Source organism: Oncorhynchus tshawytscha, linkage group LG09, assembly GCF_018296145.1.
Source record: "Oncorhynchus tshawytscha isolate Ot180627B linkage group LG09, Otsh_v2.0, whole genome shotgun sequence".
In the NCBI taxonomy this organism is placed as follows: domain Eukaryota; kingdom Metazoa; phylum Chordata; class Actinopteri; order Salmoniformes; family Salmonidae; genus Oncorhynchus; species Oncorhynchus tshawytscha.
Genome location: NC_056437.1, coordinates 63,721,503 through 63,736,546, shown reverse-complemented (window position 1 = coordinate 63,736,546; position 15,044 = coordinate 63,721,503). Strand labels below are relative to the sequence as shown.

The following is a 15,044-nucleotide window of genomic DNA, read 5'->3' as shown; positions in this document are numbered from 1 at the left end:
TGACACTGTCATGAAGCATTATGACCATCCAGTGTCACTTTACTTGGACTAAAAAAAGACACTTTATGACATTGTGAAGCAGAATTATGACCATCATAATCATATAAGTCATGTAACAGAGCATTGGGGTCGGTGCATGTCTGACATCAATGTGTGCGAAATTACAATGATAATTTAATATGGTCTATTTAAAAAAAAAAGTATACATCATAAATATACTGTTGACATGTAGGCTATGGTGTAATGGAAGGCTTTGCCTTGCGTGGTGATTTTGTGGTTTTTGACACTCTTATGTAGGTGTCATAACCAGCCGTAAAATAATGCAATATATGTCAAAACGGGTCTAAATATATGTGTCATGTTATGACAAGTTATGTCAGCTGTTATGACATATGACATGGTTATGACTGTGTCATAACATGTTATGACACTGGGTGTCAAGTAAAGTGTTACCTGTATTTCTGTATCTGTGTACACACACCAGACCTGGGTCAAATACATTACGTAAAATATGTAGAGTTTGATGTGCACTTGACTCAGTTTGGAGTTTGCACTTTTGGACATTCCATTGTTTCCATTGTGCCTAGAAAACGAAATCAACCCACAGTTCAAGTATTTGAAAGTATTTTGGGTGGCAGATAGCCTTGCGGTTAAGAGCATTGGTTTGAATCCCTGAGCCGACTAGGTGAAAAATCTGTCTGTGCCATTGAGCAAGGCAATTATTCAGAGCAATTTACAGGAGAAATTAGGGTTAAGAGCATCTGCTAAATGACTCAAATGTAAATGTAAAGTAGTTCTGGCATACCCTATGTAGATTGTAACAGTTGACTTGGTCCCTTTGTCGTGGCTAGGTGAAGAGAAAGCGTACGTAAACTGTTATGATGTCATTTGACAACAGTTGACCATGCCTTTGCCTTCTCTTCTGTCCTCCAGTTCTCTTCCACAGCAGAAGGAGCCACCAGCGCTAGGCCCTATGGAGACATGCTCTGCAGAGGAAGATGTGGATCCAGATCAGAGGAAGAACCGTAGTGTCCGCGAGCGTCGCCGGGAGGGACGCTACAAAACCTTTGACTGGGCTGATTTTAGCCGCCATCAGCACCACCAGGGAGTAGAGAAGGAGGCGGAGCCCAGTGGACAGTCGCGTCCTGTGGTAGGATGGGACACCGCTGACGGCGGCAGCCCATCGCCAGTCTCCTCTGCCTCCTCTCTGGTTGCCTCTAACTCCTGCTCCTCCTCATACTCTTCTCAGTGCCTCAGGGACACTGTAGCTTCACAAGAGGCGGAGGTGCTACAAAGGGGGGCAGGTCCAACCATGCTACCCCAGGCTCCATTCATGGCCACACCCCTAGAGGAAAGAAGTGTTGCTGGGACCAAAACACCCACAACACTAGTTCATGCTCAAAATAAGGTTTTTGAAAAAAGGACAATTTCTGAGGTGGACAACAGCTCCACCTCTTCTACACCAGAGCTGCCCATTGGTTGTGGCGATGACGATGTCACTGGCCACACCCCTAGTGATGTCCCTAGCGTTGCCCTTGGTGATGGCTTTGGCAACACTCCTAGCCCCACCCCTTGTGATGGCACTGCCGGTGTACGGGTGGAGGTGGTGATAGAGCAGCAAGTGGCTTCCACACCGCTGAGAGAGGAGAGGTGGGTTCCCATCAATAACTCTGATGAAACCAAAGAAGAGACGGAGCAGCAGTCCTATGAACAGCAGACTGAAGAGGTGAGCTAGAGTATGTGTGTGTAACGGTGTGTTAGGAGTGTGATTTAAGTTACTGTGGCTTGTTTGTGAGTGTATGTATGTGTGTGTTCAAGGATGCATTTGTATGTGTTCAGGCGTGTGTGTATGTGTGTGTTTGAGCATGTTTCTGTGTGTGTGCCTTCAGCTGGAGCAGACCCAGAGAGAGTTGTCCAGACTCCAGCAGGTGAACATCAGTCTGCAGCAACAGCTGCAGCAGGAGAGGGAACGCACCAGGGAGAACCGCCTACTACAGGTCAGACCATACCTGTTGCTGAATTGGGTCAAATACATAAGTCAAATACTTTATAATACTTAAGGTACGCTTGGTTTAGCTTCCCTGTAACAATGGAACCAAATCTCCCATCAATCTCTTTTAGAATGGCCTACCCACATCTTTCAACCAGTCCTCCTCCGCACAGTCATGCGCGTGGCAGCGTCTTCAGAAGCTGAACCAGGACCTGCGCTTTGAGCTGGAGGCCCAGAGGAGGAGCCAGGAGGAGGCGCGTGAGGCTGAACTGCAGCGGAGGGCCGAGTTCATCGCCTTGCAGGCGCAGGCGTTAAGCGCAGGGGAGGCTGCAGCCTTGGCACGCTCGGAGCTGCAGGAGGAGCGTCAGAGCGCTCGGAAGCAACGGGAGGAGGGGGAGCACGAACACCGGCAGGAGTTGGAGTGTTTGCGCCAGCGACTACAAGAGGTGTCAGCCCAGATGAGAGCAAAAGAGGAGGCACAGGCCGAGAAGGAGGTGCGCCTGCAGAAGCACCTGGGCCTCCTGCAGGAGAGCCAGGACAGGGAACGCAGAAGCCTGGGGGCCAACCTGGCCCAAGCGGAACGCCGTACCCAGGACCTGCAGGAGCAGCTGCAAAAGGCTGAGCAGCAAGCGGAGACATTGTGGAAGGGGCAGGGTCAGCCGTGGGCCAGGGAAGGAGAGGTGGTGGAGGCTCAGCAGCAGCTGCAGGAGGAGTTGGCCCGCACGCTGGCGGCTATAGGGAGGCTACAGGGGGAGGGGGAGCAGCTGGAGAGACGCTGCCAAGAGCTGCAGAACCAGCTGGCCGAGGCAGACGGGGAGGTGGTTCAGCTGCAGAGACGCCTACAGACGGAGGAGACTGACTACTACAACCTGGAGCACTCTTACGAGAGTGTTTCAGAGGAGCTACAGCGGGCCCTGGGACAGGCGCAGGAGAGGGAGGTGGCAGCCAGCGATGCCAGGGAGGACTACAAGAGGCTGCTGGACAGGAAGGAGCGGGAGCTGAGTGAAGCCTTGGTTAAGATGGCCGCCCTTGGGAGCAGCCTGGAGGAGACGGAGCTGAAACTGAGTGAGGTGAAGGAAGCATGTACCTGTTGTTCCTCTCTTCCTCTCTTCAAAGTGACTGACAACAGACTGAATATCAAATCCAGCGGTCTGAATTCACGGGAAACCCAGACCATCCACCACTCCTACAATACAGACGGAGGACAGACAAATGGCAGCAGCGTCCCTGCCATAAGCCACTCCGGACCTGGCTCATGTTCTGTCGACCCGGCCTACCAGTACATCGTTACGGCTGGAGATGATCCGGACAGGTTCATGTCAGTGATCCAGGTCCTGGAGACCAAGCTGTATGTGACAGAGGAGAAATTGAGAGACATCACCCAGAGGCTGGAGGAGCCACAAGGTCAGTGGTGCAGCAGTGCAGCCACCGACCCCCACGTCCTCTCCCAGCTCACCCAGAGCCGGGCCGCTACCCAGCGGCTTAGCCTCTTTCTTCACAACCAGGCCAAGCAGAGCAGGCGCTTCGCCCTGGAAACGGAGGGCCGAACCAGGGTGCTGGGTGGGCAGTGTCAGGCGGCCCTGGCCAGTGTACAGGCCTGCAGAGAGAGGATCCAAGCCCTGCTGAGGAGGAACCCTGGTGAAGGGAGCAACCCTGACCTAGAAGCCGAGCTCTGTGCCCTGGAGATGCAGCTGGTCACTGCTGCCGCCTGCCTCAGGCAAGGAGGAATAATTGCCGATGAGCAATGGCACGAGTGCCACCGAGCTCAGAAGGAGGAGGAAGACTTGATTGATGACAATACACTATCAGAGGACAAGGTTGAGCAAATGAGCACAGGCACGTATGCCCCAATGTCATGCCCAGAAGGAGAGGAAGCTGGAATGAAAACATTGGGTAGAGCTTTAGCCCTGGAAGCGTCTACGTTGGAGAAGATGGCGTCGGCAATGCAGAGCCAAGATACATTATTTTGCCAGAATGAAGCCCTCCTTGGTGGAGACGAAGGTGACTCGGCACACATGTATGCCGACGTGCTTTTGAAAAGGATGGCCCTCGGAATGGATTGTAGGGAACCAGTAGGTGGTGACACTGAGTCGGAGGAGAGCGCCATTGGCAGGGTCTGTGCCAGAGCAGAGTTAGCTTACATCTCTCTAACCTTACAGCATCGCTACCAGGGAGAGCCGATACAAGAAGAACTGCACTCTGACAACCTGACCAGGGAGCAGCTATGGCGGAGCTCTCAGTCAGAGGAACAGTGTGGCGGCGCTGAGGATAACAATCTGAGCTCTGGTCAGGCCAGGGGTCTGGCTGATGTCAGTCCTCCAGAGCTGGCTCCTTATGAGGAACAGGTCCAGTTGAAGTCCAGAGGCCTCACAGACAACCTGCTGGAGAGGATCCAATCAGTCTGGAATGGGGACAAGACAGAGAAACAACACGACTGGACAGAAAGACTTGCAGTCCAGCTGAGGAAAAGGGCCAAGGTCTTGCACCAACTCTGTCAGGAGATCCCCAGCAGCAGTGGCTCAAAGGGGGAGAGTAGTGCGGCGAAAGGTAGACGCTGGTTGGATGACCCGGACTCTGTTGGAACCCTAGACTTGACCCTGTACTGGCCGGAGGTGCTGATCCAGTCCCAGGTGACCTACGTGGCATGCCGCCTGCAGCTGGATCACGAACTGGAACTGCAGCAGTGCAAGGGGGCATTCGACAGCCTAGGGGCGCTGTGTCAGGAGCAAGAGGCCATGCTCAGCAAGGACCGCCGCACTTTTAGCCACACCCTGTCGCGACTGCAGGAGGACAGCCAGGCCCTCAAGGAGAAGCTGGAGCAGGTGGAGCAAGGGAGGGCCGCAGCAGAGAGCGAGACCCGGCGTAAGGTGGGTGTACTCCTAGCTGATATCGAGAGCATCGAGGATCGCCACGAGGAGCAGGTGCAGAAGCTGGAGGAGGAGTTCCAAGGGAAGATGCAGGAGCTCCAGAAGATCCACGAGGAGGAAATGATACGTCTGCATAGCCACCATGCCCAGTCTGCCTGTGTTGCAACAGATGCACAACACGAGTCACGCTCATCACAGACCACCCCTAACACTACTCCCGAAAAAGCCACCTTCTACCCAGACTTCACCTTGGATTCCACCCTGCCGGCAGATAAACTTAATCTGGTTGGAGCCTGCAAAATAGACATGGTGTCTATGGAAACAATGAAGAAACGAATCCATGTGCTTGAGACGCAGGTAAACACCATGAAAGATGAGGCGGGGAGACGGAATCTGGAAGGGGATGAAGTTGCCATGAAGGAAGCTTATCAGAGAGACCTTGAAAACATCAAGGTACAACACAGCCCCACTCAAATACCCAATACGTTTACACAAACACATTGACCAATGTACAGTGCCTTTGGAAAGTATTCAGACCCATGACTTTTTCCACATTGTGTTACATTACAGCATTATTCTAAAATGTATTAAATAGTTTTTTCCCCTCATCAATCTACACACAATACCCCATAACAACAAATCAAAAACTGTTTTTTAGAATTTTTGCAAATTTATTAAAATTTTTAACTGAAATATGACATTTACATAAGTATTCAGAACCTTTACTGAGTACTTTGTTGAAGTACTTCGGTAGTGATTTCAGCATTGAGTCTTCTTGGGTATGACGCTACAAGCTTGGCACACCTGTATCTGGGGAGTTTCTTCCATTTTTATTTGCAGATCCTCTCAAACTCTGTCAGGTTGGATGGGTAGCGTTACTGCACAGCTATTTTCACGTCTCTCCAGAGATGTTCAATCGGGTTCAAGTCCGGGCTCTTGCTGGGCCACTCAAGGACATTCAGAGACTTGTCCCGAAACCACTCCTGCGTTGTCTTGGCTATGTGCTTAGGGTAGTTGTCCTGTTGGAAGGTGAACGTCCACCCCAGTCTGAGGTCCTGAGCACTCTGGAGCAGGTTTTCATCAAGAATCTCTGTACTTTGCTGTGTTCATCTTTCCCTCAGTCCTGACTAGTCTCCCAGTCCCTGCTGCTGAAAAACATCCCCACAGCATGATGCTGCCAACACAATGCTTCACCGTAGGGATGATGCCGGCTTTCTTCCAGACGTGACGCTTGGCATTCAGGCCAAAGGGTTCAATCTTGGTTTCATCAGACCAGAGAATCTTGTTTCTCATGGTCGGAGAGCCTTTATGTATCTTTGTCTTTTACTGAGAAGTGGCTTCCGTCTGGCCACTCTACCATAATGGCCTGATTGGTGGCATGCTGCAGAGATGGTTGTCCTTCTAGAAGGTTCGCCCATCTCCACAGAGGAACTCTGACAGAGCTCCAGAGTGACAACCGGGTTCTTGGTCACTTCCCTGGCCCTTCTCCCCTGATTGCTCAGTTTGGCTGGGCAGCCAGCTCTGGGAAGAATCTTGGTGGTCCTTCTATTTAAGAATGATGGAGGCCACTGTGTTCTTGGGGACCTTCAATGCTACAGACATTTTTTGATAACCTTCCCCAGATATGTCCTTCAACACAATCCTGTCTCGGAGCTCTACGGACAATTCCTTTGACCTCATGGCTTGGTTATTGCTCTGACAACTGTGGGACCTTATATAAACAGGTATGTGCCTTTCCAAATCATGTCCAATCAATTGAATTTACCACAGGTGGACTCTAATCAAGTTGTAGAAACATCTCAAGGATGATCTATGGAAACACGATGCACCTGAGCTCAATTTCGAGTCTCATAGCAAAGGGTCTGAAAACGTATGTAATCAAGGTATTTCTGTTTTTTATTTGTAATAAATTAGCAATAATTTCTACAAACCTGTTTTCCCTTTGTCATTATGGGGTATTGTGTGTAGATGGCGGATATTTAAAAAAATATTTAATCACTTTCAGAATAAGGTTGCAATGTAACACAATCTGGAAAAAGTCAAGGGGTCTGAATACTTTCTGAAGGCACTGTAAATGCTAATGCTTTGATATACATCAGTACCAACATCATACCAAATACTCCATAAAATCAGGTGTTAAAAAGTATACACATGTAAGTGTGAAATTCATACCCTGCAGGTTTCCTGTGAGCGTGGCTTCACTGCCATGGAGGAGGTACACCAGAAGCTGGTGGGGGATCTGCAACGGCAGCACCAGAGGGAGGTGGCCACGCTCCTGCAGGAGAGAGACTGCCTACTGGAGGAGGAGACAGCCGCCACTGTCGCAGGTAAAACATCTGTCCCATGTTCTGTAGCCAAACATGGTTGAAAGTTGCTGACTCAAATTAAGAGCCAACTTGATTCCTTAGAGTGGCATGTTTTGTTCCACTTAGCATATTTCCATCTGAATGTTTCACAACGTTGTGTCCTGCTGAACATGCCCCTTGAAGTGGGATGGGGGGGCAGCATGTGGCAACATGTCTGTTCACTTCCTGTGTTTGTGGCCTGTGTGTAGCGATCGAGGCAATCAGGAATGCTCATCGGGAGGAGCTGGAGAGGAGTCAGAGTGGAGGGAGCTCTGACATCACGGACCTTCCCTCCCAGTATGAGTGAGTGACTATGTGTGTGGAAAATAAATCTGGCTTGCCTACTACTTACTTAAATTGCATACTAGAACGCACTGTTTACTAAAAACAAATACAGCAAGCAACAAACATCATCATACTAGGCTCATCCTACTGAGAATCCATCATCTAATGCACAATTGTGTTGATTCCCACCATTCATTAATTTTGGTACAGTGTGTCTCCTCAGCTGATTATCAGCTGTTGTCAAACACACGTTACTAAAGACAATTCTCTTCCTTAATAGTGTACAGTGAATTCTATTAGATGAGAAGCTGAAATGAGTATGACATCCTGGCATTTAAAGCACTACATTTTCCAAATTTAACATACTATAAAACTTTATTTGTTTGCATACCCAAAATGCCTACTATTTAGAACGCACGTATGGTTATTCGGACACTGCCACAGTGTATATGAGTGTGTGCAAAGCTGTCATCAAGGCAAAGGGTGAATACTTTGAAGAATCTCAAATATAAATTAGATTTTTACTACGTGATTACTACGTGATTCCATATGTGTTATTTAATCGTTTTGATGTCTTCACTATTACTCTACATTGTAGAAAATAGTAAAAATAAAGAAAAACCCTGGAATGAGTAGGTTTGTCCAAACGTTTGACTGAGACTGTATGTCCCTTTCTTATCTGGGTGTTTTTTATATTCATGCACCTGGCTTTTTTAAAGTGTGTGTGTGTGTGTGTGTGTGTGTGTGTGTGAGTGTTACATGTATGTTTCAATGCAAAGTACATGCACCTTTGTATAACTGCCGACTTTCCCCTTTGCCCCATCGTCCAGGGTTGAGCTGCGGTCTCTGCACAGGGAGCTGGAGGTGTTGTCGGGCCAGTACTCCCAGAAGTGTCTGGAGTGCGCCCAGCAGAATCAGGCCCTGGAGGCCGAGAGACAGGCCCTGCTACAGTGCCAGAGGGAGAACCAGGTGCTCAGCATCCACAAGCAGGCAAGACACCACCAGACACCCATATAGTACACTGCATGTACTCACCCAGTGTGCCAATTTAGATCAATGACCACCAGACCTGGGTTGCGTTTATTCGGCAGACCTGGGTTGAGTTCGAATATCGGGTCCGACAGGAAAAAATCTGCTGTGAAGTGACCTTGCAACAGGAGGCCCATTGGCCCCAGGGTTCCGGTCTCGAAGCATGCTTTCGACTGTACCTACAAGCCAGCTTTGTTGTTGCAGTTTAATTTAAGTTGGGCCCAAAAAGACAATTCCAATAGGGAAGTAAAATACAACAATTCCGAATCATCATCTTTGTGAACAGCTGCAATTATTTGAGTAATTCAATGGATGTAGTAATTCTACTCGATAATTCAATTTTCATGCTTGTTTTACTATTTAAAAGTAGAACATCCTGAAGTTGATGGGTTTATTGGTCCTCTCACCACCCTCTGGAAGTCACCCTTTGAGTTTGGTCAGCAACATGTGAAAATGGAAGACCCTCTGAGTGAGTTGGTAGGGGCAATTGAGTGGTTTCGAATTCACCGATTCCCACTGGCCTCAAAGAGAAAAAAACTATCTGCCCTACCTTCCAGCTAGCTAACTAGCAAAGGACACAGTTATCTAGCCATATATAGCTGGCTAATGGCTTCACCGAGAAGAAGAAAGACTACAACCTTTAAATCAATGGTCGATGTGTGTCGCACTTGCGTGGAAAACTATCCCAATAAGACTTACAAACACAATCTCTTTATAAGACAAGTGGTGGAAGGTGCTGATGATGATTGGTAGATTGATGATTCATTGGTAGATTAAAGGGGAACAGCACATTTCTGAGATTTGTCAAAGTACCTAAACCTCTGACTCAGTTTTGGACTGGCTGTCACAGTGCACAGCTGTCTCACTCTATTAGAGCTAAGTAGAGCTATGTCCCAGCTGCACCCCTCTGCCTCACTGCAGCACTACTATACTCTAGATATAACTTTGTGGAATAACACAGATCTATGAAAAAATACACATACTATCACAGTGAACATGTTTGTTTTTTTCGGGTAACCCCAATCGATTGTGAGATATGGCATATACAGTGACTTCGGAAAGTATTCAGACCCCTTGACTTATTCAACATTTTGTTACAGCTTTATTCTAAAATGTTTGTTTTTTTAAACTCCGCAATCTACACACAATACCCCATAATAACAAACCAAAAACAGGTTCTCGAAATTGAGCTCAGGTGCATCCTGTTTCCGTTGATCATCCTTGAGCTGTTTCTACAACTAGATTGGAGTCCACCTGTTGTAAATTCAATTGATTGGACATGATTTGGAAAGGCAATACGACCTGTCTATATAAGGTCCCACAGTTGACAGTGCATGTCACAGGAAAAACCAAGCCATGAGTTCTAAGAAATTGTCTGTAGAGCTCCGAGACAGGATTGTGTCGAGGCACAGATCTGGAGAATGGTAACCAAAACATTTCTGCAGCATTGAAGGTCCCCAAGAACACAGTGGCCTACATAATTCTTAAATGGAAGAACTTTGGAACCACCAAGACTCTTCCTAGAGCTGGCTTCCCAGCCAAACTGAGCAGTCGGGGAAGAAGGGCCTTGGTCAGGATGGTGACCAAGAACCCAATGGCCACTATGACCAAGTTCCAGAGTTCCTCTCTGGAGATGGAAGAACCTTCCTTCCAGAAGGACAACCAACTCTGCAGCACTCCACCAATCAGGCCTTTATGGTAGAGTAGCCAGACAGAAGCCAATCCTCAGTAAAAGGCACATGAAAGCCCACTTGGAGTTTGCCAAAAGGCACCTAAACACACTCAGACCATGAGAAACAAGATTCTCTGGTCTGATGAAACCAAGTTTGAACTCTTTGGCCTGAATACAAAGTGTCAGTCACATCTAGAGGGAACCTGGCACCATCCCTACAGATGAGAATGGTGGCGGCAGCAGCATCATGCTGTGGGTATGTTTTTCAGCTGCAGGGACTGGGAGACTAGTCAGGAAAAGATAAACGGAGCAAAGCACAGAGTGGTCCTTGATGAAAACCTGCTCCAGAGCGCTCAGGACCTCAGCCTGGGTCAAAGGTTTACCTTCCAACAGGACAGCGACCCTAAGCACACAGCCAAGACAATGCAGGAGTGGCTTCGGGGCAAGTTTCTGAATGTTCTTGAGTGGCCCAACCAGAGCCCGGACTTGAACCAGATCGAACATCTCTGAGGAGACCTGAAAATAGCTGTACAGCAATGCTCCCCATCCAAACTAACAGTTCTGGAGAGGATCTGCAGAGTAGAATGGAAGAAACTCCCCAAATACAGGTGTGCCAAGCTTTTAGCGTCATACCCAAGAAGACTCAAGGCTGCAATCGCTGCCAAAGGTGGTTCAACAAAGTACTGAGTAAATGTTCTGAATACTTATGGAAATGTCCTATTTAATTCAATTTTAGAATAAGGCTGTAACCTACCAAAATGTGGAAAAAGTCAAGGGATCTGAATTCTGCTTATTTCACGCTATACTATCACGCTATACCACAATAAACATAAAGTTCAAATGCAGAGACTCCGAGACCATTGATTGAGTGCTTTTGAAGGGACAGGCTGGGCAAAATCTGTAGCCTATATCCGCTGCACTGTATCAGCACAATAAACAGCGCCCTACGCAGTAAAGCAATGCCGTTTTGGTAATGAAGATAGGTGAATTCCCCTATAACAAACAGCCTTTGTGAATGCAGCCATACACACACCTGTCTTACCAAAATAATTAAAACTAAATGCGGAAAGTAGTAGCCTAGCTATTCATGAATGCAAACAAAAACACTGAATATCAGTTTGTCTTAGAATAATGACACAACTGTGAATGCAAACAAATGAATAGGAACAGAACAAAACAGCGATACCTGGTAGGCCTAGTAAACTAAATATCCGTTTGATAAAGGCAGGACACAATCTACATTTAGGATAGTTACATTAACAGTAAACTAAATATCAGATTGATAAAGGCAGGACACAATCTACATTTAGGATAGTTACATTAACAGTAAACTAAATATCAGATTGATAAAGGCAGGACACAATCTACATTTAGGCTAGTTACATTAACAGTAAACTAAATATCAGATTGATAAAGGCAGGACACAATCTACATTTAGGCTAGTTACATTAACAGTAAACTAAATATCAGATTGATAAAGGCAGGACACAATCTACATTTAGACTAGTTACATTAACAGTAAACACAATAAACAAAAAGGTGAATGGAGATCCAAATAACCAAAACATAAACTACAGACTACTACATTGAAATGCAGCCATGCTCAGCTGTCTTGCCTAATAAATAGGCATATAGGCCCGCTTCAAACCTGGAAAATAATGGCGCTCACGAGTACAGCAACACGTTGTGATATGGCACAATACACTTCTCTGGATACAATTCTACCCACATAATCAATTGAGCAATACCAGCCTGCCATAAACAAGTTTCCAATATGTACAGTTCTATTTACAACCACGGAAACCAATAGGCTACCAAGAAAACCATAATAGAATGTATATATTTCTATGATTAAACTAGCTTTACCCAGGGGTGTCATTGAGTGAGACCATTGAGACCATTGAGTGCTTTTGATCAAGAAGTGACAGGTTGGCGCAAAATCTCCAGAAACATGGACAGAGCCCTACACTAAAGCAAGGTCGTTGTAAATTTAGGCTGGTGGCTAAGGAAGTCATTTTGCCATTCCATACCCTAGGTTTTTGCTGAAATGGCACCACTGGCTATGCCACTAAGATTTTGACAACCAACCAGCTAGACTATTTCTCCACCTTTTCAGAAGAGCTTCAGCCTCCTTGATGCCAGTGGCGTGCATTCATGTTGTATCCCCCAAAAATTTACCAAGAAAAAAACCCATACCAAATAACATATCTTTTGTCTCTGTGATTCATACATTTCCTTCACTTCTCAAAGGCTGAATGTATCTCTATTGTTTAAATAATAGCCAATCAGCATTCTTGACTGAAACTGAGTGAGGTCAGTCGTGAATCATCCTGGCGCACCACAAAAAAGTGTCAATGAAAGCCAGTTTGGATTTGGCTTCAGACCAATCACATCAGAAGCCAAACTTCATTGAACGAAAAAAACTTGAATTGTTACATCTCGTTGTGTCCTTGTCCTGTAGCTAGCTACAGTGCCTTGCGAAAGTATTCAGCCCTCTTGAACTTTGCGACCTTTTGCCACATTTCAGGCTTCAAACATAAAGATATAAAACTGTATTTTTTTGTGAAGAATCAACAACAAGTGGGACACAATCATGAAGTGGAACGACATTTATTGGATATTTCAAACTTTTTTAACAAATCAAAAACTGAAAAATTGGGCGTGCAAAATTATTCAGCCCCCTTAAGTTAATACTTTGTAGCGCCACCTTTTGCTGTGATTACAGCTGTAAGTCGCTTGGGGTATGTTTCTATCAGTTTTGCACATCGAGAGACTGAAATTTTCTCCCATTCCTCCTTGCAAAACAGCTCGAGCTCAGTGAGGTTGGATGGAGAGCATTTGTGAACAGCAGTTTTCAGTTCTTTCCACAGATTCTCAATTGGATTCAGGTCTGGACTTTGACTTGGCCATTCTAACACCTGGATTTGTTTATTTTTGAACCATTCCATTGTAGATTTTGCTTTATGTTTTGGATCATTGTTTTGTTGGAAGACAAATCTCTGTCCCAGTCTCAGGTCTTTTGCAGACTCCATCAGGTCTGCAAAGACTCCATCTTCCAGAATGGTCCTGTATTTGGCTCCATCCATCTTCCCATCAATTTTAACCATCTTCCCTGTCCCTGCTGAAGAAAAGCAGGCCCAAACCATGATGCTGCCACCACCATGTTTGACAGTGGGGATGGTGTGTTCAGGGTGATGAGCTGTGTTGCTTTTACACCAAACATAACGTTTTGCATTGTTGCCAAAAAGTTCAATTTTGGTTTCATCTGACCTTCTTCCACATGTTTGGTGTGTCTCCCAGGTGGCTTGTGGCAAACTTTAAACAACACTTTTTATGGATATCTTTAAGAAATGGCTTTCTTCTTGCCACTCTTCCATAAAGGCCAGATTTGTGCAATATACGACTGATTGTTGTCCTATGGACAGAGTCTCCCACCTCAGCTGTAGATCTCTGCAGTTCATCCAGAGTGATCATGGGCCTCTTGGCTGCATCTCTGATCAGTCTTCTCCTTGTATGAGCTGAAAGTTTAGAGGGACGGCCAGGTCTTGGTAGATTTGCAGTTGTCTGATACTCCTTCCATTTCAATATTATCGCTTGCACAGTGCTCCTTGGGATGTTTAAAGCTTGGGAAATCTTTTTGTATCCAAATCCGTCTTTAAACTTCTTCACAACAGTATCTCGGACCTGCCTGGTGTGTTCCTTGTTCTTCATGATGCTCTCTGCGCTTTTAACGGACCTCTGAGACTATCACAGTGCAGGTGCATTTATACAGAGACTTGATTACACACAGGTGGATTGTATTTATCATCATTAGTCATTTAGGTCAACATTAGATCATTCAGAGATCCTCACTGAACTTCTGGAGAGAGTTTGCTGCACTGAAAGTAAAGGGGCTGAATAATTTTGCACGCCCAATTTTTCAGTTTTTGATTTGTTAAAAAATATCCAATAAATGTCATTCCACTTCATGATTGTGTCCCACTTGTTGTTGATTCTTCACAAAAAAATACAGTTTTATATCTTTATGTTTGAAGCCTGAAATGTGGCAAAAGGTCGCAAAGTTCAAGGGGGCCGAATACTTTCGAAAGGCACTGTATCTACCTAAAATTGCCCCTTTCCTATATTAGCCATGGATGGAGATAGGGATTGTGGTTTTACTTCAATCTCCGTACTTGCCAATGATTATTACAGAGATTCTGATCCAACTATAAACTCATACATTGTGCCCCTGGCCTGAGAGGATGGAAGTTCAAAATGTAGCTATTTGTAGTATGCTAATGTTAACTAGGTGGCCGGGTTCATCGTTGCCCATGAAAGGAAGTTAGGCTAGCAAGCAAGCATTTTAGTCAGGTAGCCTAGGACAACAAAAACTAAAAGTGTGTACTATATGACAGAGTTATAGACTGTTTCGGCAACATGAAAGAGGAGGATTGCATTGGTGTTTTTCTACAAGTAGGGTAAGTCAACATGTTTTTTCTACTTGCAGGTACACACACACACACACACACACACACACACACACACACACACAGAGAGAGAGAAATCAGTACAATGGACAGCCACTCAATTGTTTTTGGTATCTTTTAGTTGTCACTGTATTAGACTAGCCATAGGTGATTTGATTATGTTGAAATGTTGAAGTTGAAATGGTGCTGGAATAGTGGAGGCAGCTCCTGTTTTCTTTGTGACTCGTGGTAACTCTCCATGGATCTATACTGAACAAAAATATAAATGTAACATGCAACAACTAATGATTTTATTAAGTTACAGTTCATATAAGGAAATCAGTCAATTGAAATAAATAAATTTGGCCCTAATCTATGGATTTCACATGACTGGGCAGGCGCGCAGCCATG

At 45.9% G+C, this 15,044-nt stretch overlaps 1 protein-coding gene across 3 annotated transcripts in view; it reads left to right on the top strand.

The window, feature by feature from the left end:
* The window catches only part of LOC112246418 (centrosome-associated protein CEP250-like), an 86,967-nt gene that overhangs the window by 35,702 nt on the left and 36,221 nt on the right, over positions 1–15,044 (top strand). For all 3 annotated transcript variants that reach the window (XM_042327195.1, XM_024414730.2, XM_042327196.1), the window contains exons 11-16: positions 934–1,726; positions 1,890–1,997; positions 2,122–5,310; positions 7,037–7,184; positions 7,412–7,505; positions 8,318–8,477. In XM_042327195.1, coding sequence (XP_042183129.1) covers positions 934–1,726; positions 1,890–1,997; positions 2,122–5,310; positions 7,037–7,184; positions 7,412–7,505; positions 8,318–8,477 — 4,492 coding nt within the window. The remainder of the gene's footprint in view (positions 1–933; positions 1,727–1,889; positions 1,998–2,121; positions 5,311–7,036; positions 7,185–7,411; positions 7,506–8,317; positions 8,478–15,044) is intronic.